Source organism: Tigriopus californicus, chromosome 9 (assembly GCF_007210705.1).
Source record: "Tigriopus californicus strain San Diego chromosome 9, Tcal_SD_v2.1, whole genome shotgun sequence".
Lineage (NCBI taxonomy): Eukaryota > Metazoa > Arthropoda > Copepoda > Harpacticoida > Harpacticidae > Tigriopus > Tigriopus californicus.
The window spans coordinates 1,354,604-1,379,835 of NC_081448.1; the positions used below are offsets into that span (position 1 = coordinate 1,354,604).

Genomic DNA, 25,232 nt, shown 5'->3' on the forward strand with positions numbered 1-25,232 from the left:
ATGAACAAATAGCAAATCCCGACCTTGCAATCGAAAGCAACTTCGATCACTGCAGTTGTGACGTCTCTCTTGCCTCAGACAACATGGCCATACCACNATTATTATTGACGAGTGAAGGAATCATGAGTGCTATTTCCTAGCCACCAAATCCCACAACCCCAGACATTATCGTCTAATTTCTCATGAATAGACCCAATCCCAAAAGTGACAAGCCCTTGATTTGTATTACATGCACTAGTATAAACGGCATGAAATTTCTGGAAGAAATACCCATCAGAAGAAAATCAAGTTTCTTTCACAAGAACTTTGGCATGGAGTTGCAATTTATCATGAACTTGAACCGAACCCAGTTGACTCGCAGAGCAAGGCCTTCAATGGGCAAACGATACTTGAAACTTTAAATCTCACTCGAGAGATTACTTCTTCTCGCAAATCTCAGGGGGATTCAACGACCTTGATTCATTGGTTCGGTCATGAAGATCGAGGCTTCGACAGGGTTCAAAGCTTTGACAGACACACAATAAGGGCTTAAAGCCCTCTCAAGGGAGTCTGTTGTGCTTCAGGTTGATTGATAAAAAGTTGAAAATAAAGAACGATCCCCACACGCCCCACAGCCTGGCATCCATCCATCCATCCATCCATCCATCCAAGCCTTCCTTACTTCCATCCATCCATCAACACAGTTTGTAGATTGAAAGAGACGTGAAATGTAACGGAAAATTCCTCCCAATAAAAACCTACCTCCGTTGTGAGGGGGAGGGTAGTGGGTAGTGGGTGGTGGTGGCATGAAGTAATCTGGACTCTTTGTTTTAAGCGGAATAAAAGTCTTAGCACATCCACGAAAGACTAGAGTGTGCATGGGGGATGGCAAGCTCGAGAATGGGCATTTCGGAATCGAACCAACGTATTGCGAGTTTCTTCAACTGAGACTCACCTTTGTATTTCAATTTTCAACTCAATCGAATGGTTGAGTCAGAAGTTATGCCTTCTCAAACCTCACTACATAAGTCTGCACAAAATGAATTGGTGATTGAAATCAATCATAGTCTATGTATATCATTCTGTGCCGGTTATGTACTGGGCTCTGAAAGACCATAACTTTTAAGCCAGTTGTCCAATTGAACTGAAACTTAAAATACGTAATTGCAGCTTACTGGAGACTATTCCATTTGAAGGAAAACGCAATGGTTCACTGGCTTCCAAATTTCAGTTCAAGACCCTAACATCCCGTCCATATTCCACTTATTTGGGTCTCATTTTAATTCATTTATTTTTTCAATGAGCTTCTTCAAGTGCTCTGAGCTAGCTGGTCTTAAAGGATTTGATCTATTAAAGGATCGTTGTTCTTGTTTTGAAAGTGCTATATTACTGGATATAGATTCAACACCGCGACAAAAAAAAACATCGTCAACTTGGTAGGCAATCGTTTCCATTGGTCTCCTGTTTCTTATTATTGAATCATTCTTTTATCATCTTATGTTTTTGGTTTTCCAAGAGCGTGGTCGCCATCATTGCCATTGGAATTTTGTCAATCCTTCGATCCGCTTCGACCCGGTTACATCACTTTGGTCCCGGTATATAAAACCCGGAATCAACCACTGGATTATCCTGACAGTTGATCGTTATCGCTTTCATGTTGATATTCGAACTATCGCCCTTTTTACCTTTCCTTTGTACAACCAGAACTTTCGGTTGAAAGTGTGACAAAAACGAGAACCCGGACGGAGAGTGAATAGCCGAGTTTAAGTTTCTTGTTTCTTGTTTCAGCATCAATTCAAGTGTCCCTTGGGATGAAAAAGGGGGTGCACGGAAGCCTGAGAGAACAATCATATCCAAAGAGAGGTTTCTAATCATTTTCTTTATTGCAAATAACAACATGAGCCCAAATGTTCGGCCTTCATTCGCCGGACTTTTCGCTTGAACCACCACCACCACCACTACTAGTAGTACTGCTTTCGCTTTCGTTTCCCGATTTGGCTTGGACCTTGGATTTGGTCTTTTTGTCTTCGTAAACCTTCTTCTTATCCCCCTTAGACTGTTTGGATAGGATTTTTTCTCGTTGGGCGTAATCTTCGGCAAATTGTGGCAAACTTGGATCCACATCGTATCCGTACTCTTGACGCATCTGAAATGATCCACGATTATTTGTGAGCCTGTCAAGATACACGCGATTTGTTCCAACGTTCCAAGGCCGATGGCTCGGCCAATCGATTCATTTCAAACGAGAAAAAAACTTGTGGGAAAGTGAGAAGTACGATTGGTTTGAAAACTTTGCCTCGGAATGCTTTCTAACCTGGCCCATTGGAAAGTAGCTTCGATGAATTTGGGTTCTTCTCTCGCTCTTTCTCTGTCTGTCTACGTACATACGAGTACGTAGTACCGATCTACGTATCTACCTACCTACTCGTCGTTTACGTACGTATATGAAGAAAGCGGCAGAGAACGAATCCTTATCTATTCATTGAAGCTCCAAAAGCCCATTTTGTCTTGCTCAACTGACAAATTGTCAAGAGATGAGGGGGATGGAAAGGAAGAAAAAAGTAAGAAGGAAGGAAGGAATAAAACTCAAAGTAATCAAAATGCATCATCATGGAGAAAATGAGTTCCCATCTATTTTCTGGGTGCACGAGGGAACTCTCGTAAAGTGTCTCGCCATTGTTATGTTCTCCATCCAAATTCCTTCATTCGCCTCCCTATGACATCTTCACTCCCCAAAGAGACACGCACATACGTAGCACAATTACCATGAAACAATAACTGAATGTGGCACCCAAAATGGGCACACATGTACCACCACCGGGTTCGGAAAAAAAGAGCAAAAAGGTATTATGTTTTCCATATTAGTTCATGAAAAAAGTCTCCCTCTTTTTTTGTCATTCGTCACTCGTAATTACTAATATATCGAATTGATTAAAACGTTTATTTGGTAGGTATTTCATTTCTTTTTTAATATTTAACTCATTTGAAAATAATAAAAAAAAAAGCGGAGAACTTGCAACTCATTTTATCATTAATTCAAACTCACAAAACAATGACAAAATCATTGACAAAATCGAAACAGGTTTGGTGTTTCAAAGAGCGCTATTCAGTGCGTTCCGCTATACTTTGCAATTTACGAAAAGATCCAAATTGTCAAGAATTTAAAAGGCTAGTTTTATATTAAAAAAAAGCCATTCACCTTTTACTTCGTTCAGTTGTAACATACCAGATTTGATTAGATTGCTAAAGGATTTAAAGTTTCAGATAATTGGTCAATTTAGTATGAACATCATTGACAATTACGAACACAGCATGACTGTAAAGAGGGCGAATGAAATAATCAAAGCGAATTTCTTTGCTTACCTACCGAGCTCTGTATCACAAAGAGGAACTCAGATGTGGACTTTGTGAATCCATTACCTAGCATCATTGGCTTTATTTGCATTTCTGTTTCGGAATAGCACATCAGGAGACCTGCTTATAGAAGCCTTCAAAAGCATCTCCCAAAATAAGATCCAAAATCCACTGCAACAAAACACGCGTATTTGTCAGGAATATTTCGACGCAGAACCCTAGTGCATTGAAGTTTCAACATGGCTCTTTGTTTTGAATATTGTCCAAATGATAGATTTTTATGTTTATTCACAGGGTTGTCCTCCAAAAGAGGACACTTAAATGTTTTTTAACCTGCATCGCTGCCTTGAACAGTCCTCGTTCCAGGAATGATTAGGGAACTCTCACTTGATTGCCTTCAACGCAACTAACTTTCCCTCAAAACTGTTAAATGTGAGCACTTTTTAATGCTGATCAAAATGTTTGGGCATATTGTCGAAGTATCTCAAGGACACCGATTGCTTTGATTAAGGAAATGGATGATTGATTTCTTAGTTATACCACTTTCACACCCTTTACATTTGCCATGCAATGTTGACCCCTTCAATTTACTTTTATGAAATCACCAACCACACCCTAAGTAAAAGCCAAGATTTCAAAGAACATTTAAAAAAAAAAACCGATTTTGCACCTTTTTGAACGGTATATCAATACAACCCCTAAATCAACCTTTCACATAGAGCTCACATTCTCTTTCCGCTTCCATCAACTCCAAACAAATAAGCAGTTTCTCAACTTTCTCGTCACTTTCAAATCCGACCTCTCATTGACGAACACCGCGTGCCAAGTCAGGTTCATATTGGTCGTTTGGAGATGAATAAAGGCAGGCATCATTCCATCCATCCATCCGTCCATCGCAATTTCGAGATGAATTCGAAGGAAAACCCGCTGCCACATTCTCTTTTCAATGGCACAAACCATCGAGGAGAAGAAAATCAATCAGCCATTCCATTTCATTAGCGGAATCAGGGCCTAGGGCCTTACCCATGCCGCCTTAAACCGAGGCCATGGTATGCCCATGCTCCTCCGAGGTCAATGACTTTGATGAACATTGGGGACATCCTGGGACAAATCCCAGTATTCCGCACGCATAAATCCCCATCACCCTGTGATTGAGCCTTACCTCGGCCAGAATGGCTTCTCGTTTGGCCTTCTCCTTTTGGGCCATTTGAAGGCGTTGCTCGACCTTGGCTTCGGCCTGCTTGATCTGTCGCTCCATGACCAAGAATTTGGCCTCCACTTCCTCCTCCCTGTATAAGAGCAAAAAAGAAAAGAAAACCCGTTCCCTCATGAAGGCCCCCGTTTCATGTCGTGTGTGCTCTCAAGTCTGAGTCAGGTTCTGACCTGCGTTGCCTCTCGAGTTCGCTTTGACGGTGAGATTCGCGATCTTCTTGCATCAACTGCTTCAAGGATTTCCCGTCATACAGAACTCGCTCATATTCTTGGGCTTCGTGCAATTCTCGGGCATTAGGCCAGGCCACTCCGGGATGTAGACCCGTGGCTTGGGTGCCGTAACGGCCCCACAATCCCCGTTGATAGCGTGGCGAGCGCTGCTCATCGTTGTAAATGAGGCTCAGGCCCGTTAGGGGCGCATGACCCAATAATTGTCGCCGATCCGAGGCTCTGAGTCCGGATTTGTTGCGAATCCGTTGGAGATGGGTCCGTCGTTGTTCGTATTCGAGCTCGCGGTGGTAATCCTCTTGCAGTTGGAACTCGTCATCCAGGGCCTCTTCCACTTGGGATTGTTGACGACTCCGGAAAAAGCGATTAAACAGGGAAGGCTTGGGCGGGGAGGAAGGCGGGGAGGAAGGCGGGCCCGGATCCTGGGATTGGGCCTCCAGTCCGCGATGGCGGGATAAATGGCGAGGCCGCCAGGATCGAAGGGCGATGGGTCTGAGACCGAGCAGTAACCGCGTCATGACTTCACGCTCAATGGGGTTGAAGTGGGAATCTGGTGTCAAGCAGTCGTTGCTGTAGCATACAGGGATCCAGGCATGAATAGAGGGATAGGAGAGGATGAATAGTAGAAGGCCAGAGAGGTTGCGATGGTTGCGATCCAATGTTTTGGTTGGGGTCATGAACATCGGGATGAACAATCAGGGTTACCCAATCCAGAGAGTCGAAGCCAAATGACGAGGCGACAATCTGTCGTGGGCGGATACTTATGACATGGATTCGTCTGTCGATTTAGTTGGCTTCAAACCAGGGAAATTAGGCCAGCGTATTTACGCTTTAGCTTAACATCGACAGGGACCTTTTGGGCCTCTTGGAGTTCCACCGTCGACCGGGCAGAATGATAGATTTCTGTAGGGGAAAGATCTAATTTTCTTCGATAATCGAGACTCGAGGTTTGATTATTCATGAATGGAATATTGCGTTCAAAAGTAGATTCTAGGGTACAAAATTTGGGTAAAACATGGGCAACTCTTTAAGGGATCAATGGTTGCAAGTTCTAGGCCCAAAATTCATTCAGATGAATTCAAGTGCAAGGTCCATGAGCTGGTCATAATCACAATAGAACTAGCATTATGCATAAGCTCCATTTTTTGTGATTTGTAACTGAGCTTTTTCTAATTTGTATGGATCCAAATTAAATTTTCTGTTTTATCCAAAATTGTGAAACTCAGTTTTCTGTTTTTCCTGACCAGAGGTTGAACCAGTATACTATGAATATTTCTGTGGTCATACCTTATTGAAAATAAATGTTTTTGAACAAGTAAAGCACTGTTATACATTTTCTTGTCATATTTTTGCATTTGATGAATTTGTTGAAGTGTGCAGGCTTCTACAAAAGAATCTTTTGATTTTTGCATGTATATGTGGTTTGCACATCACAACTTGCATGTCAGCATTTAAGACTTGATCAATTCGACAAGTGGCAAAAAATGAAAAAAAAAACCCTCAAACTCAAAGGCTATGGATATGAGGCATCAATCATATTTTAAGGTTCTGTAGTACAGTGTCAAAGAGTGGCCTTGCTCTAATCTTTTACCAGAAATTTAAAACAAAGTAAATTGCACTAAAAACAAGGTTTCAAAAACTGCACTCCTATTGAGACATTGAAGTAGTAGTGGCATGATGATGTCAGCACAAATTTTGGGAGGTCACTGAGGTACATTTCAAAACAGAAGAGGCACTAAAATAACAAAATACATTTTGCGCTCCTACATGTTCTTGACAACCTTTGGTTTTTACTAAGCATTATCATATCCTATTGTTAAAAGAGCAAAAGATGTTCACATTTTATAAAGCTATATGAGTTTGTGCTTTATAGATGAAGCATAAATTTGTTTATTGTTTAATGCCGATAAGCTTCACATGAGCTAGTCAAATTGTCATTATGTGCAGCTCATGGACATGTCAATTGAATTCATCTAATTTTGTGCCTACAACTCGCAAACATTGATCCCTTAAAGAGTTGCCCAAGTTTATGTCAAATCCTGTACTCTGAAAGCTATTTACGAACGCAATATCCCATTCATGAATAACGAAACCTTGGGTCTCAAACACCGAAGTAAATGAGTTAAAGGGAAAGATGACCATTAGTATAGTTATTCATAGTGAAGAGTTCCAAGAATTATTTAGAATATGATATACCATGATTGAAAACCAAAACAACAACTTCGCATGGGATAGTTGGATAGTTCATGCATTTCAATGGGCATGGCCTGGATGGCCCATTGAAATGACTTTGGCACCCTCTTTCGGTCAGTCCCAATCAGGGTGACGAACCTGTTCGGCCCAGCTCTGATACCTGGCCATTTGAGGCGGGCCATCCGCTCAAACCAAAATAGCGCTTCAACTCCCAAAATAGGACAGTCTCTTATTACATTATTTTGTCCAGTCCAGGTGGGAAACCCAACCCTGGGCCGAAATTTCCCCCCCAATATCGGGACAGTCTCACGCTGGACATGAAAATTTGGCCTGACGGGAACTGACGTGGATAAGTCTAGTGAGGGCTGCCATTCTGGCTTAATAGCCGCCAGTGAGTACTACATCTGGTCTCATCTAGTACAACACACACGACCCCCATGATGGGATAAATCCAAGATTATGCGTTTCAACGTACCTATTCCTAGATTGAAGGACTCCCATCAGTCATTTTATGGGGACAACTCGGTCAGGGCCAGCATCTGACTTACTAATGCACCCAACTCTGCACAATGAGCCATTCTAAATTGTCGCATCACTGTCGGCTTAGAGTGAAACATCATGATCATCATTGAGTTAGTCTCCTTTCATCCGTCACCACCGTCACTACTACAGAGACAGAACACTGAGTTCATTGGACGGCCAAATTGAGAGCAGTTCATCCAGCCCATCCCCGCGGTTGACGCGTTGATCGAATCCGTGGGCGTGTCACCACCATGTTGACCAAGTTTGAGACCAAATCCCCCCGGGTGAAGGGCTTGGCCTTCCATCCTAAGCGGCCTTGGATTCTGGCGAGGTGAGACATCGAACTGGGCTCACCTGTGATGGGTGCTAGTGGGCGGGACAAGGGATGTGAGGGTGTGAGGGGTGGAAGCGGAGCTGGATAGGGGTGTTTTGGGGTCGAGGGTGGGAGGTTGGATGGCGGTTATGAAATGATTCGTAACCGTAGGTGGGCGGGTTGATGTTTTTGGTCCGGTGAACTGTATGTATAGGTGTCTGTTTCCAGTGTCAATCAAGGCTCTGTATGAATCCCAAGGGTCACGAACTTTTCGGATTAGGTCTCCAAAAAGGAGGTCGGAAGCCCGCTCTATTTGTCTTTTGGCCCACGTTTGTTGGGTCCAAGTCAATGTTAATGACTGAAACGAATGGAAATGTTATGGACTTGTCCAATCTGATTTCGGGTGGGCTCAAGGGTTGGATTGATTCTCACTAAGATAGAGGTTATTTTAACAAACGGGCTTATATACTTGCTCGGTGTCTGACCAAGAGAGGAATTTTGAATGGTGAGGGAAGAGGGATCGACGAATGGACCACCCCACATAAAAGGGGTGAAATGGGTTTGAATGGGTCCAAATCATGAAGCAGATTGGATGGCTTTGATTGACACTCGATAGTAGACCATCCTTTCATTCCATTTACTTAAATTTGTAGGACAATAGGCTCCCAGAATGAAAGTAAAAGCGGGATTTAAAAAAGCCGAATCGCTCAAACTTAGAATGGGGGTTTTCAATCATGCTGAGCACTTTTGCCCACCGTACATGAATATGCTCAGTCGGGTCAAGTTCCTCTGGGAGGCCAGTTTTTATTCTTTTTCTTCAATACCCCCCGCCTAAGCATATGATTCATGGAGCGAAAATATTAGTTTGAGCCAAGAGCATCCTCCACGCCTTCATCATTCGCTCACAAATGCCATGAACTATTTATTTTTTAAACTGGTTGCTCTTCCATTCTCGCGGCCTTGTTTTGTTTTTTCTGAATCATGACCCAGGAGCTTTTAGTATTTTCTCGTTGCCTGACTTTCCAGTGCTACGCGGCGGACTGCTCATTCTTGAATCTGAAACGGATGTTTAACCAAGACGTGTTACCGAGATTCCACTCAATAACCATAATATTTCGTTTCGGTTCCCTTTCCAGTTTGCACAATGGAGTGATTCAGCTATGGGATTACCGTATGTGCACGCTCTTGGAAAAGTTCGATGAGCACGAAGGTCCGGTGCGCGGGATCGGCTTCCACGCCCAACAACCTCTGTTCGTCTCTGGCGGCGATGACTACAAAATCAAGGTCTGGAACTACAAACTCAAACGCTGTCTGTTCCATCTATTGGGCCATTTGGACTACATCCGCACCACGGTGTTCCACCACGAATATCCCTGGATCCTCTCGGCCTCCGACGATCAAACCATTCGAATCTGGAATTGGCAATCCCGAGCCTGTATCTCGGTCTTGACCGGGCACAATCATTACGTGATGTGCGCCCTGTTCCATCCTTCCGATGATTTGGTGTGCTCGGCTTCCTTGGACCAGACTGTCCGCGTGTGGGATATCTCGGGTAAGTCTAGGTTGGATGGGGCCTCCGGAGCGGCTCCCGCATAGATGTCGTTACGAAATGACGATGATGATTATTGTTCTCTATCTTGATCGTGATTGTAGGCTTGCGGAAGAAGAACGTGGCTCCCGGTCGCGGGGGTCTGGACGATCACATGCGCAACCCGAACTCGACGGATCTGTTCGGTCAAGCGGACTGCGTGGTCAAGCACGTGCTCGAGGGTCACGACCGAGGGGTCAATTGGGCCTCGTTTCACCCGAGCATGCCGTTGATCGTGTCGGGCGCAGATGATCGTCAAATCAAGCTCTGGCGGATGAATGATTCGAAGGTGAGCCCCTTCGCCCCGCCCTCCTCGTCGTCCCGCCCCGCCGGATCCGGTCTGGGCCCGCCCCATTCCATTTACCGAGCTAGAGACGAAGAGGGTGTAAGTGCCTCTCGCCCTCTAGAATGTATAGTGAACCGGGGTGGAGGCTTCCTAATGAACTAGACCAACTAACTAGCAAACCTGCACATCGACACGGCATATTCATGACCGGACTTGATGTATGAGCTGAAATAGCATGTGCCAAAATGTATGCATGAAAGAGCCGTACTGCCCAAACCTCATGGCTCGCATGTATGAAGGAAAACGATCATCCCTCCGACAATTCACCCATAACGTTTATCGTCCATGTTGGACATGTTTCTTCCCATGCGGCGCCTTGTCCGTTCTCAAAACTAATAGGTAATGGTTTCCATTGTCGTGCTTAGGCTTGGGAAGTGGACACGTGTCGTGGCCACTACAACAACGTGTCGAGCGTCATTTTCCACCCGCGCCAAGACCTGATCATCTCCAACTCCGAGGAAAAGTCGATCCGCGTGTGGGACACGGCCAAGCGCACGTGTCTCCACACTTTCCGTCGGGAGCACGATCGCTTCTGGATTGTGGCGGCTCATCCCAGCCTGAACTTGTTCGCGGCCGGTCACGACTCCGGCATGGTGGTGTTCAAATTGGAAAGAGAGCGACCCGCCTACGCTTTACACGGCAATCTTCTGTACTACGTCAAGGAGCGATATCTGCGCAAATTGGACTTCACCACCCAAAAGGATCGGGCCGTGTTGCAATTACGAGGCGGCGGCTCCCTCAAGCCGGTCTACAGCATGAGCTACAATCCCGCCGAGAACGCGGTGCTCGTGGTGAACCGATCCTCCAGTCTGGAGAATAGTGTCTACGATCTGTACTCGATCCCCAAAGAGTCGGACGGACAGAATCCGGACGCGCCCGAGGGCAAGCGGTCCTCTGGAATCACGGCCATTTGGGTGGCCCGAAATCGATTCGCCGTGTTGGACCGATCCCATTCGGTAAGCCTGATTTTGAGTGGTCAGACCTGGGCCTTGACGCTGATGATTGTCTGTTTGTCCGTCTCTCTAGTTGATCATCAAGAACCTGAAGAATGAGGTGACGAAGAAGGTGCAAACGCCCAATTGCGATGAGATCTTCTATGCCGGCACCGGGATGCTCTTGTTGCGGGATAACGATAGTGTCACTCTTTTTGATGTGCAGCAAAAAAGGAACCTGGGCAATGTCAAGATTCCCAAATGCCGGTAACACACGTCGAGGGGGGTTTGATTTGAAATCATGTATTAATGAAAACCACCACTACTTTTGTCATCCCAGGTATGTGATCTGGTCGCCGGATATGACCACCGTGGCCCTCTTGTCCAAGCATAACATCACCATCTGCAATCGGAAACTCCAGAGCTTGTGCAGCATCTTCGAGAACACTCGCGTCAAGTCTGGAACGTGGGATGACTCTGGCGTGTTCATCTACACCACCTCCAATCACATCAAGTACGCCATCACTAACGGCGATCATGGCATCATCCGAACGCTCAATCTCCCGGTCTACCTGACCCGAATCAAGGGCGACAAGGTGTTCCTCCTCGATCGGGAATGCAAGCCTTGCACCATGACCATCGACACCACGGAGTATCGCTTCAAGTTGGCCTTGATTCATCAGAAATACGACGAAGTGCTCCACATGGTCCGAAACGCCAAACTCGTGGGCCAAAGTATCATCGGCTACCTGCAGAAGAAGGGCTATCCCGAAGTGGCTCTCCACTTTGTCAAGGACGAGAAGACCCGATTCGCCCTGGCTTTGGAGTGCATGGATATCGATGTGGCCTTGGAGGCCGCCAAAGCTCTGGACGACAAGGATTGCTGGGACAAATTGGGCGAAGCGGCTCTCATGTTGGGCAACCATCAAGTGGTCGAGATGTGCTACCAACGCACCAAGAACTTTGACAAGCTCTCATTCCTGTACTTGATCACCGGCAATCTGGAGAAACTCCGCAAGATGATGAAGATTGCCGAGATCCGGAAAGACAGTTCCGGTCACTTCCAGAACGCCCTCTACTTGGGCGATGCCGCCGAGCGGATCAAGATCCTCAAGACTTGCGGCCAAGACTCCTTGGCCTATCTGACAGCCAAAACCCATGGCCTAGAGGAAGCGGCCCAAGAGATCAAAGCCGCCCACGATCCGGAGATCCCTCTGCCCGAAGCGGATCTCAACGCCCGGCCCATTCAACCTCCGCCACCCAAAAGTCACATGGAGGAAAACTGGCCTTTGCTGACCGTCTCCAAAGGCTTCTTCGAGGGCATGCGAGCGGTTCGGGGCGGAGCCGCACCTGGCGGCAAGGGCGGAGTAATAGGTGGAGCCCTGGCCATGGAGGACACGGACATGGAGGATGTGGGTGCCGGAGCCGGTTGGGGCGATGATGACTTGGGGCTAGAGGGTGATGACGACCCCCTGGGCGGAGAGGACGAATTCAAGAGTGCTGATGGCGAGGATGCGGCCGAAGAGGCCGGTGGAGGTAAGCCTACTTGTTTTTTTTTAAATGTATTGAAATGTAGTCAGAAGTATTTATAGTCAGATATCACAGGGGTTAGTTTTTGGAACTGATGCGTCAAAGGATCTTAAGGTTTGGGCACGGAAAGGATCTCTGGGTTGTCCATGTCGATGAGATCCTCGAGGAACATGAGGTTGTCGTGTTCGGCGATGGCCTCGTCAATGTCGACTTTACCGAGGCTTCGGCGCTTGGTTTGGGCCATCTTCTCGGCGCTTACCTTGGCTAAGAATTCGATAAACAACTCGGTACTTCTGGCCAAAACGAACACGGCATCTTGACTAATCTGTAAAATAAGGCGTACTTTGAGATGCCGTGCTCAGCACAATGACCTCCTCTTCACGGCTTACTGTCAATTGAGTTTCGTCCAATTTGGCAATGGATCGCACTTTTGCCCAAGGCAGCCGCAATCCGTCATTCCCAGTACCGTTAGACTCGTCCATGATATCGGATCCTCTCGGCTTCACAACAGAATTGCTTGGTTTTTATTTTCCCTCATGACGAGTGTTGCTATAGCACAGCACATAGCTCAGCACAACAAATGCTGTTAGGTCTAGCTAGCTAGCTGTTTGTTGCACGTGGAGGTGGATTCGAGCGCCCTCTATCTTGTTGTGGCAAGCTGTCGGCCAATCGGGAACAAATATTTCTCATGCATGTTTTATTTAGGCTGGGATGTGGATGACGAGGACTTGGACTTGCCCACCGATCTCGAGCCGTCTGCGGCCAACATCAATGCCTCGGGAGGGGATGATGACCATGCAGGTTATTTTGCTCCTCCTACCAAGGGCAATAGTCCAGCTCAAAATTGGGCCAATAACTCCTCACTGCCGGTGGATCATATTGTGGCGGGATCGTTCGAATCCGCTTGCCGACTTCTCCACGATCAAGTGGGCGTGGTCAACTTCGAGCCCTACAAATCGCTGTTCCTGACCAACTTTGCTCGTAGCCGTACCACCTTCTTGGCTTTGCCGGGATTGCCCGCTCTTAACGGATATCCGCAGAGCAATTGGAAAGAAGCCGGTCCCAAGAATGGCTTGCCCGCCGTGGGATTACGACTCAATGATCTGGTTCAACGACTACAATCCTGCTATCAGTTGACCACATCCGGCAAATTCAACGATGCCATTCCCAAATTCCGTAGCATCCTACTGAGTATCCCTTTGCTGGTGGTGGAAAGCAAGCAAGATGAAACCGAAGCCGTTCAGTTGAGGGAGATTGCCATGAACTATCTGGTGGGATTGATCATGGAGACCCGACGAAAAGAGTTGCCCAAAACGTCTTTGCCCGAGCAGATCCGAGTCTGCGAAATGGCCGCCTATTTCTCCCATTGCCACTTGCAGCCCGTGCATCAGATTCTCACCCTGAGAACGGCGTGCAATCTGTTCTTCAAGTTGAAGAACTTCAAAACGGCGGGTTCATTTGCTCGACGATTACTCGAGTTGGGACCTAAGCCGGAAGTGGGCCAGCAAACGCGGAAAATTCTCCAGGTAGGTGAATGGGTCTGCGGCCATTTTGAGCCTTCGAAAGTAGCACAACCAATACCTGAGAACTGAACAATATATGCTGAATTTTTAAATGATTTCCAGGCGTGTGATAAGAATCCGACGGACGAACACAAGTTGGACTATGACGAGTTCAATCCGTTCGACATTGATGCGGCCGAATTTAAGCCCATCTACCGAGGAGCCGAGAAATTGGAATGCCCGTTTTGCGGGGCCAAATACAGCCCCCAATCCAACAACACCACGTGTAAAATCTGTTTGGTCGGTTTGGTGGGCAAATCCACCCAAGGACTCAAGATTCGTCGAAAGATTCACTAAGAACCCACCCGACCTATGTATCCCCTTTTACCTGCGTATTTTTTTTTTTTTTTATGTATCGAGTTATAATTTATTTCACGCGTTGGCCAATATATTTACAGTTTGGATGCCATGACAACTGGCCGATTCGTTTGATATCAAAGCAGTCTGTTTCACTCTGCCTTTTGAAGCATTAGAAAAATCGTAAAATCCAAAAAGTAGCCACACTCGATTAGTATATCTGTTTTCAACATACCATCATAGGGTGGGTTTACATGGCCAAGGATGATAAATGACTTCATTGAGAGGAACACAACAAAGCGAGTAGGCGCTCAAGGAAGCCTCCATGAATGATCCTTGCATTTCTTTATAATGGTCATTCTCCCCCCCAAAAAAACTAACACCAAGCTTCGAAATGACTCCTTTATGTAGGCCATAAAACATGTTACTTGCCCACATTCTACACTTCATTCTTCATTCCGAGGGAAATTTTCGAGGTTGCCGTTAGTGGCGTTTGTCAATTATGTACGTGTGTGTGGCTCTCTCCCGTCAAGCCTGTTTGACCAACATGTGGGGGGTGGGAAACATGCCCAATCCGTCGAGGTTTCCACATTAATCGACGTCGACCCACCGTGCGAGGAATGTGGCGCATCATGCCACGGCTACGGCTGTGGTGCCCGTTGCCGTCTAAACGCCCTCTCTGCTCGATCAGCCTCGTTCGCCGGTCACTTTTCACCGACGAATTTCTCCGACGTGACGAATTCGACACCAGAAGCCGCACCACCCGTCTGTTCATTGACGACAGCCACCAATTCAAGGCCAAACTACGCCGCAGATTTGACTCCACCGGCCTGAAAGACTTGTCCTCCGAAGATATTAAGGCTGGCGTCTTTCTGGCCTCATCTCGAGAGGATACCCAATGGATGGGCCGGATTATCCTGGCCTTGGCCGAAACCGACATCCAATTCGATTGCATCACAGCCCATTGGTTCATGCTGAGCTGTGTGCTCCATCAAGACCTGTCCACTTCCCGGGCTCTCTGGCAGAGCCCCGCCATCCAGACCGCCCGTGGCCATTGGTTCGATTTCGAACGGAAACGCTTTCAAGTCCTTCATTTCACGCTGCTTTACCGTTTGGGTCGCTTCGACGAGCTCATAGCGGATTACAAACGCTTTCATGCAGACCCCGGCACTCATATCGACTGCAGTGTCTTGGCTATGGCGGCATGGTGTCGCCGCGGAACGTGGGCCGACTTTGAAGAAGCTTGTCAGTTCTATGAGAAACCGCCCCTCAATACTCGACGAGCTCATGACCGCAATACCCAGGCCATGAGACGGGCCCAAGCCATCTACATCTATTTTTGCGTGCGGGTCCAGGAGTATAACCGGGCTTTTGACCTATTAAGGGTTATGCCGGGCAATTTGGACCGCAATTTGAACTTGCAATTGCAGATTTTGACCGAGGCGGGACAGCTGGAACAAGCCATGTTCCTGCTCAAGAGCCGCGTGCTCGTTAAGGGGGACAAAAAGCCTTGCATTTGTTATCCCCTCGTCATTGATTTGGTGCAGCGCATCAAGGCCGAAAAAGATGCGGACAAGCGGGCGGTGATGCTCAGTCAGATGTCCGACATTTTGCAACGCTTGGATCAAAAGGCTCAAGTGTTGGACGCCACTGTAGAAGATCATTTTATCATGGCCCCCATTGGGCTCCCACACTCGTTTCGAGGCAATGACAGAGAAAAGCATTTGAGACGGGGTCCGAGGGGCAGGCATCGATTGGGTCCAGTTGATTGAACAATAGTCTGTGAGCCTTTTGATGGAGACATTGAGATCGGTGTCATATGCAGGCCGAGCGAACAATGTCAATCAATTCGTGCTGAAGAGCCCGCGGTCTCACTCGGGTTCTCTTCTTGACAGGCCTTGCTTGGTTACGATTCTGATGATGTTAGGAGCAAGGAAATATGAGTTTAATATCCTTCAAAAATAAAGAAAATATTTCCTTGCTCCTCAGTGCCCATCCACAAATACGAAGGAAAATGTCAACTAATCGAGTTAAAGTTGTCATAAAGGATGTCATAAATGTGAAAATTCTAACACTGTAAAAAATGTCATTTTCCCCAACAGCTGTGTCCCTCATTTGGAAGGCCTTATGTTCTCTGACCTTAAACAGAAGCCGTAGTACAAATCAACTTATTCCTAACTTCAAAAGATCCCTGACTTAATAGAAAAGAAGGTGAATGAAAAGAGATCAAAGGAGGCATCAATTCCAAGTTATATTTCATCTCTTCTGTAATCCTTTAATCCTCATTGTTAAGGGCTCAAAACCTGGTGAAACGACCGTGGAATTTTTGATAATCTGTCTTTTTTTTTTTCAAAATTCACAAAAAGTTGTGCATCAGCGGATCCCACTTTGCGGATGCGATCGGATTCGCATCGGATTGACCAACAATTTTTGGATTCGGATTCGGTCGGATTGGGGACTGGAAAAAGTCAGACTAGGTTCGGATCCGATCCAAGTCCAAAATTGCAAGATGAACAAGATAAATGTAAATTTGATATGAGAATGGGTTATGTCAAAACACTCAAAATTTGAGGGAAATAAAAAATAACGTCAAAGTTAAAATCTGTGATTGGACAAATAAAGAAACCCAAAATTTCAGAAAATACGAAAATCAACAAAGTATTTACGGTCCATACGGTCAATATTAGGAAAAAGGAAATTAGAATACCTCAGCATATCAAGCCTCTTAATGAACAACTTTTGCACCATTTTGATAACAGAATTATATTCAATAGTACTACAATTGAAGCATGTGACAATGACAAGCTATGCTATAGTATTATTGTTACAAAAATGACTTAATTTCAACAGGAAGATTATATTTTGACTAATGCAACTCCACTCAATTTCAACGTTTAAGTGGCAAAAAGGCACATTTAGGTGATGCCAAATGAGCTCATTTTTTGTCAATTGGGTGAAAAAAATCATACTTATTCATCTTTCTTTTGGTTTGGTTTTTCACGGGCTTTTCCAACCGCTACAGGGAATGTAATCCCCAGTACTATTAAAATGAAAGGTTATTATTCGTCAATTTATTAACTTTCAATCTTTATATGATATTTGGTCTACCAACGAATTTGAGTTGGCTGACCGAGCTAGTCCTTGAATATATGGTTGATCAGGAATGTTATCTAAAAATTTGTCCAAGTCTGACTTGAAAGAGGCAACCGGATCAACAAGGCCTACGTATCCCCTACGAATATTGGAGGGAAGCTAATTAAACAAAGAAGGAGCCCGAGAAAGAAGAGAAGTGGACTTCATTGTTCGAACTAGCCTGGATTCTCGAGGGCTTGAAGGTGATCTCAAAACGCACATTAAGCCTCTACGGTCACTACAATTGACCCTAAATCCTGGGTTGGGACAAAGCTCATGGATGCTTTTGAAGACATACATTATCAGATACCTTTCGTACCTTCTCTGAACACTGTACAATCCCAACTTTTTTAGCCTCTCCCAATATGAGAGCTCTCTCAATCCTGTGATGTTCCTAGTGAAACATCTTTGGACTTGCTCGACCTTTTGCAAACCTGCTGAACTCATTGGAGCCCAAATGGGTGANTATTCAAGATGTGGCTGGACAATCAACTTGTACAGAGTTAGCATCGTGATACTATCTCTGTACTTAAACGTGCCATATATCCAACCACATGTTTGAAAAGCTTTACCCACCTTCAGCTGGATAAGCTCATCGAACTTTCCATTATTTTGGAGGACTACACCTAAATCTTTCATAGATGAGACCTGCTCAATATCTTTACCTCCATTATCTACGAGTGGAGAATTCAAAGGAGTTGACCCGAAGGTCATTGAGCGGAGTTTCATTTCGTTCAGGGCCACATTGCTCTATGTCACCCTAGATTAGATTCTTTCTAGGTCCATTGCCAGGCTAATGGAATCTTGGCCATTCCCACCAGAAACTAGCTTTGTATCGTCAGCATAAGAAGAGAGATTGGCAGTAATACTAATGTTTTGAAGCGGGGCAATGAATATTACAAAAAGGTGGGGCCCTAAGATGGAGCCCTGGGGAACCCCTGACTTGACATCATGTATGTCACTAAAGGATCCTTCGACCTTAACAATTTGCTTCCTATCAAGAATGAAGCTTCTTATCCAATTGAGAACCTTGCCTTGGATCCCAATGTCATGAAGTCTATGCAACAAAAGGACATGATCTACCCTATCAAAGGCTGTCAATTGCTTTGAAGCTTTGGACCCATTTTGACAAAACTTCCGTTCAACCGTGTGCCTGTGGCATGATATTTTGCTTGAGATCCTGCAGCTTTGGCTGCTGGGGGAAGATACTTTCTTTCTTTTTTCCCCCATTATTACGTGTTTAATGTGTTTCTTTATTTTCAATTTTCCTTCACGCCCATACTCTTTCTTATATACATTATGTTTTCGAGTGGCAGCAACAATAAACAATAAATCGACATTTGCATAATAGTTTGAGAAAAAAATGCGCCTTTTTGCGCCTTCTATCCGCAGACACTGCCTTTTCAACCGGTTGAGTAACCTACTCCTTTTTATTAGACAGACAGAGGTTCTACATTGAATCACAACGAATAGGTACAATGTTGGTGACTAGTGACGACGTCGGTAATGAGAACAACTACCGTGAGGGGTCCTCCACCACCTCTGCCCCGTCCACATGGTGGGGTCCGGTTCCCTTGCGATCCCCGTTTCGAGGTGAACATCGATTGGGTCGAATCCGACGTAATGCATTTGAATTGCACGTGGCGGTCTGGGAAAGTGACATGAACGAAGTGGAACATCTGGTCATCGACGAAGGTAATTGGATGGCTTCAGAACTTCAAAGGATATTAAACCTGGTTGTTTGGCCCCTTCTGACGGCAGTCAAAGTTAGAGCTCAAGGGAGTAGTCTTAAGGCGGCTAAGAGGGAAGGATTGCGGTTGCGGGTCCTTGGTTTTGTGTGGGCTTCGAGGCTGGGAAGTGTGGATTCTTTTTCTTGTGTCAAGGGTCTGGGTTTCACCTTTGTCAAGACCCATGATCCACACCGACAGCCAATTAAAGAAATATTGTTCATTATTTTAAACACTCTAGTAGTAGTAGTAGTCAAATGATAAAAGAGAGTATTGGTGCAAATCTTCCAAATATGATCCGTACCTCTAGTGTTTGCAATATGCTGAGTTTTTCAAACAATGAATCTTTTTGATAGTTAACAAATAGAAATAATTTAAGACATATGATTCAACCAGGATATCCGGAGGCTGTTTTCGCCTCTTGATATCAAAGCTGCAAGAAAGCTGGTTGAAAATGGCCTGCTGATTAAGTACGTGGAGGCCCAAGCCAGGTATACTCCAATGTCAGTCAAGGTTTGATAACATTTGTCTAACTATTCGTTCCACCTCTCCGACTTCGAATTCATGCCTCGAAAGTCTGTCAGTGGAGCAAGTTACCTGGGCATATCACGTCACTTTGACGAAAGTTCCATCCCTTGGAACTTCCAGATGCGATTTCCGTTCTTTTCGGGCAGGATTGTCCGGTTTTCGGGGAAGCCAGATTCCAGTGTCTTTGTATTGATTAGTCAACCGAATGTCAGTCGTCTGACATACACTTGGGTCTCGATAGCCGAAAATTTCTTTCTTTAAAAAGATGAATTTTTTGATAAAATCTTGTCTGTGTGTTCGCAAGCCTCGGTAGCGCAGTTGGCAGCGCGTCAGTCTCATAATCTGAAGGCCGTGAGTTCGAGCCTCACCCGGGGCATTCATTTTGCCAGTAGTATCCTAAAGAAAGTCTTATTACTTCACCAAATCCATGGTGTCAAGATGTGAGTTGACATTCCGTTCTACAACTGCATGCACACAAGAAATAGCAAAAGTTCCATGAAAAATACTGCGCATTTGTTGTCCGTCTTTGTCTAGATATTTTTCCCACTTTTTTTACAGGCGTTTATGTCGACTCTTTGAATGAACTTGGGCAAACCCCACTGTTTGTCGCTTGCTATTCGGGTGATTACTGCCTCTGCAAGCTTCTCTTACGGCTAGGGGCGGATCCTAATGCGGAATGTTTAGGCGGTTTCACGGCTGTCCACGGTGCTTGTTTCTGCGGATCTGAGAAGATTCTTGGCCGCCTTCTCAAGAGAGGAGGAAAACTAGACGTCGTCGATTTAGAGGGTCGGACACCAAGGTAAGGCAAGTGGTACTTAAAGCAAAATTTCGCCAAGTGGGAAAAATGAATTGGTGCCATTGTTATCGTCGTTCATATTGGACTTCAATGATGATGGGGGGAATTACGGACGGTCACAGTTGAGTTGTGAGGTAATCATTCGAAATTACGGACCTCACCCTCCCGTGCTAGTGTGCCAATAGGTTTGGTTTTGTAGTAACCAACCCACCCCTCTGAAGAGTCTGATCAGACTGATGTCCACCGAAGGAATTGTGTTCCTTTGTTCATTGGGGTTGAAATCCAGCAATTGCTTGCTTTGAATGAGAGTGAGGCAAATACGCTTCGGGGAAAAAAAGGACGAATTTCGTTAAAAATATTTAACCACAATTTCAAGCATTGGATACACTGGCATCCGATTCAATGGATTCCGAATGATGACAAGGAGGGTTCCCTTCCCTTTTTGTGGAATTTCGTGGCGACTTAAGCCTCCTCAGTGGTCTATTTACTCACCAAGGTCAATTCCTGATCCACGCAATGTAACAACTTCCCGCGAATTAAATAATCCCATCATGAACTATCAAGTTCATTTCAATTTGTTCCAGTTTCTTATCAATAATGACGTACGAGCTTGTATTCAAACTCAATGCAATTGCAATCGATAGGTTCAATACCAAGAATGGATATCATCAGCACTTTATGATTCATCCTATGATTCCACTGCAGTCAAGCTTGCCAAATTTCGCAAAGCTTCGTCAGACGATGCGTCGTTTTGAACGATTTTCCGATTTGGTGATATGCGAGCAATGAGATGTTTCTTCTTTTCCTCGTGTGATTGAATGCCGAGGTTGGGACATGGTTGATTACAACCAGAAATAGCATCTTTACTCTTGGTATTTCCTCCATCCAGGGAGGAAAGGAGACGACCAATTTCTAAGCCGATCTAACGACTTGCGAGATATGGAGTGAAAGATTTTTCTTTAGAACCTTTCCGCTGAATGTTGTTCGATCGAGGATGCCGGCGTTTAATTCTATTGAGGAGCTGACAAAACAGGAAACCCAGTGGTGAATTCAAGCCATTGCAACCAGACAGACAAGAGGGTCTTCTTTGTCATCAAGGATTCCTCAAATCAATGGAAACTTTCACTCACCATCAAATTATTCGCCATTATCACGGTTTGAGCAAGTGCCAGAAAGAGATCCCTGGGAACGAAGTTTGTGAAATTGAGTTCCTCCTAGTCGGAATTATGGCGAGTGAGGAAGAAGACGTTGAATCCGCGATCCGGCGAGATTGAAATGCCCTCTCGATCAAGCTTTTAATTAATGTTCAGACTACCCTCTATGTCGCCAATTGGTTTCCAATTGGTCGATGGCCTTGGCCTCATAGCATTTAACCTCGATTGACGAAACTTCCATCAATACCTACATGAACTACACATATGCAAAGGCTCTTGATATGCTCCACGAATCAGATCAAAGTCACTCAGCTCGGTTTTTCGACTCGTTGATTCCTGACACAAAGTGTTGATGGATCACAGTCGCCGTCGACCTCAAAAATTCGGTCGAATGGTTGTATTTGCTAAATAATACATGAAGCACAGGCGAATGCCCTCCTTACTTTTTTTTACCTCTCTCTACCTTTTAGTGCCTTTTGCGAGTGTCTCTTCGGTTGGATGAGTGATTATTTTTTGATCTCAAATCAAGTGCAACATCCAAGTTGGAAAATGTTGTCTTACCGTACTGCTCAGTCGTTCTTCTTTCATGAATCAGTTTCTGATGAGCTCATGACAATTTCGAGAAGACATGGGACAGGTGTGTCATCTAATCTCCCGGTGAATCTGTTAGACTTGAATTACTTGAACTATTTTTTTTGCCTTGAACCCACCAACAGTTGATATTTGGAGCAAAAATCATCTCTCAAATGAACTAGGGATGGTTTGGGGTCAACAGTGATTGAGTAAGGCGTGGTGGTTCTGACTGTCTGATACACTTGACATCATCTTCTAATTGAAACCCCTGGTTTCCTCATGAGCTTCAACTTCCACTGAGAAGTGCTCCACATGTCGATTGATTTCCTGGAGGCTTGTGTAACAAAAAGCACTCACATGTTCGTTTTGGACTCACCTATCATACGAATGGTGAACTTCGAGAGGGCTTAAAAGAAGAAGCTAGCCAAAGATCGAGGTGCGGGAAAAATGCAGTGGGACAATAAATTTTTTGGGGTCCACTCAGGTTTCTTATAAATTCAGTTCATATTAAACTAGGGCTGCCGTTCAAAAGAATGAGTTGCCAAACACAGTCATGATAGTACTTGGTTGAGTAGAGGCCACACGGTTTATTCAATGAAATTGATTATTAATTCTATACATCGGATGACCCACATTTAAGTTTTAAACGAGAATTGGATCGTTTTCTGATAACATTTCCATACGAGCCTTTCATTCTTGGATGTCCTAGGGCGGCAAATTTGAACACTTTCGATGACCAAATATTTTAGCTACTATGATAAAACATGACTTAGAGGGAATTTCATTCCTCTATATTGGTTGATAACCCAAGAATCAACAAAAAAAAAATTGACACAAATTAAAAAAAAGTGGTGTTATTTCGAGGGCCCCAATGCCACGATGATGTCCAAAGATGTCCCAAGTTCTAATTCTCAGTGCTTAGCCCTTATGCTTTTTTGTGGTACGTTATACCTTAAGTAGGTTTGAGAACTTACTGATCCGCTAAGTGCAATCATTGTAATGGTAAGCTCTGGGGAAAAAGTCTAAATCGGCCAATTTCTGTCTCCCCAAGAAATATGATTGGCATGCCCTGAAAGTGCAATTACGTAGCATTCGTTGGTAGAAGCAATTTTTCGAAGTCTAAATCGGGCAATATTGGTTACTACATGCGTATGGATCTGGTGTGGTTGGATTCACAAATAAGGTATGATTGTCAAAGAGATGCATCAGGGACCCATTCCCACGTCATACTGAATTTCATTCGCCATGTCTTCTCGTTAGGTCATTTTGTGCCCATGTTGCGTCTTGAAATTGAGAAACCAGAGTCACGAACGTTCTTATTCCCAAATGATCGTGAAGACCATACCTCTTTGTAGTATAATGATGGAGCATAATTGATCGGACAAGAGCATGCCTCTTATGAGTTTTTTCAAATTAATCAATCAGGAGTTACAGACGACACACTCAGGCGTCCAGTTTCTTTTGAATCATGCTTAATGTATAACAAAACATCCTCCTTTATAATCGAACATTAAAATACTACCAGAGTTAGAAGTTTGTTTCCAATGATTTCTCTATAGTGCGTCGAATAAAACATCTATAGTGTGAACTCTGTTTTGGTTCGTTGTTCACTTTCAAATTGGCTTTCAAGAGGAAAGATGTTCCATCCCGGAAAATCTGTCCATGTGACAAAACGACGTTTTCGGTGATAATGGTTGATTCGAACTGACAAGAGACCACCAAATACCCAACAGATTGAAGGCAAACCGTTTTCCTTAGTCGCCGGGTTGCTGGCTAGCTCAATCCTATGATGGAGCACAAGCTCAGTACCACCTGACTCGAGACCTGTCCGAATTTGGGTTAATGACCCTCGTAATTTCTGCTTCATTAGTCTTTGAAGCCTGTAAGTTTTTTTTTATTGATTGTTCTTTCATGATTGATATATCTAGGTCCATAAATGGAGTTTTCGGCAAGAGATGCCCGAATGATTGTGATGATGTTAGAATCCGTGATTTACAAATGTTTACGGCTTGTTTCCGCTGGCCAATTTATGGCTTCACTTTGCTTCATCACGAAATCGCTTTAAATATGCGGGCGAATGGCTCGATCGATGGTTTTGACTCGGTCTATTTTGCTGAGCGTTGATCTTGGTTGTGACTTGCCATGAAATTCATAAGTAAGCTCAACTTGCTCTTAAAGTCCGTTGAATCGTTATGATGATGAAGCGAGAATAAAAAGTCGGCAATTTGTTTCAAAAGCCCTTTGTGTTGGTTTGGACAAGATTGTTGCCATTCAAATTGCTGCCTTCACACTCAAACTCAGCCACCAAATGGTCTCAAATGGCAATTGGATCTTCCACCATTGGTCCTTCAAGATGGCTTGCCTCTTATTCTGTGAAATGTGTCGGAGAACAACTGAAATGTGAATAAAGGGTCTTTCCAGTTCAAACAAACTCTCAATGGAAGCTATTAACTCCATTTTCAGTATGCCCTTTCGATTTGGGAGGATTTAGTAGTTCTGAAGTGGAGGCGAAATAGCTTTGAGGTGATTTTGTTTGGTAGTTATCTTTGGCTGAATCAAGTCAAACTTGGAAGTTTTGGATCGTCTTCGTTGAAATCTTACACCTGATGTTGCGAACATTGCTCTTGGTAGGCACTGGCATGCAGATTTGCCGTTAAGATAGCAATCCATCCCAATCAATTACAACTTTCAAAACCAATCGCAAGTAACGAAGAAAAACAACTGTTGTGAGGGCCCTTTTCAACGGTGCCCCAAAAATGCTAATCCTGTGTCGACCCAGTTTTGAAATCACCGCTTTGTATGCTTTCCAAGCTCAAAGATACAGCGTAGATGTGCAGTGCAATTGAACATGCAGTAAGCAACTTGGCTCTGTCGTGTTCATTATGGTTTTTTTTTCTTATTATTATTTTCGTTGTGTTCACAATCTGTAGCTACTTTTACGATCGTGTAATGGGCGGAAACATCCTGAGTCTCGGCTCTAAGGGTAAAGTAGATTTCCAATTTGAAGATCATTCAAATGAACTTTCCCCCAACTTCCTGAATCTGTGCTGCTCTAGTTGGAGCAATTCAAGCTAGTCGATTGGCTCGCCCGTTTGTCTTCCATGGTTGATCGTGGTTGCCAGAAAGTGAGTTTATTTGTTCAATCTATTTCCACGTTTTTCAATGGGGTCCTCCATGAAGGATGATGTTAGCTCTTTTAGGGCTCGAAATTCCTCCCTACTTGACAGGTCTTTTCATAAAATAAGAGCATGAAAATTGAGCAACGG

General features: G+C 44.7%; 4 protein-coding genes and 1 non-coding gene across 5 annotated transcripts in view; 3 read left to right on the forward strand and 2 right to left on the reverse strand.

The window, feature by feature from the left end:
* Nucleotides 1–1,839: 1,839 nt before the first annotated feature.
* Nucleotides 1,840–5,465, reverse strand: LOC131887301 (uncharacterized). Its single transcript, XM_059235876.1, has 3 exons — nucleotides 4,717–5,465; nucleotides 4,496–4,622; nucleotides 1,840–2,125 (listed from the first exon to the last, which is right to left on the reverse strand). The coding sequence occupies exons 1-3, from the start codon at nucleotides 5,454–5,456 to the stop codon at nucleotides 1,898–1,900; spliced, it is 1,095 nt and encodes a 364-aa protein (XP_059091859.1). The 5' UTR covers nucleotides 5,457–5,465; the 3' UTR covers nucleotides 1,840–1,897.
* Nucleotides 5,466–7,719: 2,254 nt separating this feature from the next.
* On the forward strand, nucleotides 7,720–14,198 carry LOC131886117 (coatomer subunit alpha-like; the record flags this gene model as incomplete). Its single annotated transcript, XM_059234358.1, is given in 8 exon segments — nucleotides 7,720–7,819; nucleotides 8,938–9,353; nucleotides 9,455–9,678; nucleotides 10,101–10,691; nucleotides 10,762–10,934; nucleotides 11,008–12,203; nucleotides 12,903–13,723; nucleotides 13,823–14,198. Coding segments are annotated over 8 exon segments (3,735 nt in total). The 3' UTR covers nucleotides 14,057–14,198.
* On the reverse strand, nucleotides 12,223–12,891 carry LOC131886119 (DNA polymerase epsilon subunit 4-like). The gene is made up of 2 exons (XM_059234359.1): nucleotides 12,587–12,891; nucleotides 12,223–12,522 (listed from the first exon to the last, which is right to left on the reverse strand). Exons 1-2 carry the CDS (start codon nucleotides 12,677–12,679, stop codon nucleotides 12,307–12,309), a joined length of 309 nt encoding a protein of 102 aa, XP_059090342.1. The 5' UTR covers nucleotides 12,680–12,891; the 3' UTR covers nucleotides 12,223–12,306.
* Nucleotides 14,199–18,642: 4,444 nt separating the features above from the next.
* Nucleotides 18,643–25,232, forward strand: part of LOC131887448 (uncharacterized) — a 34,656-nt gene continuing 28,066 nt past the window's right edge. Inside the window, exons 1-2 of the mRNA XM_059236060.1 lie at nucleotides 18,643–18,883; nucleotides 20,002–20,242. Coding sequence (XP_059092043.1) covers nucleotides 18,667–18,883; nucleotides 20,002–20,242 — 458 coding nt within the window. The 5' untranslated portion in view covers nucleotides 18,643–18,666. The remainder of the gene's footprint in view (nucleotides 18,884–20,001; nucleotides 20,243–25,232) is intronic.
* Nucleotides 19,747–19,819, forward strand: Trnam-cau (transfer RNA methionine (anticodon CAU)). Its single transcript has one exon. It is a non-coding gene; the product is annotated as a tRNA-Met (tRNA).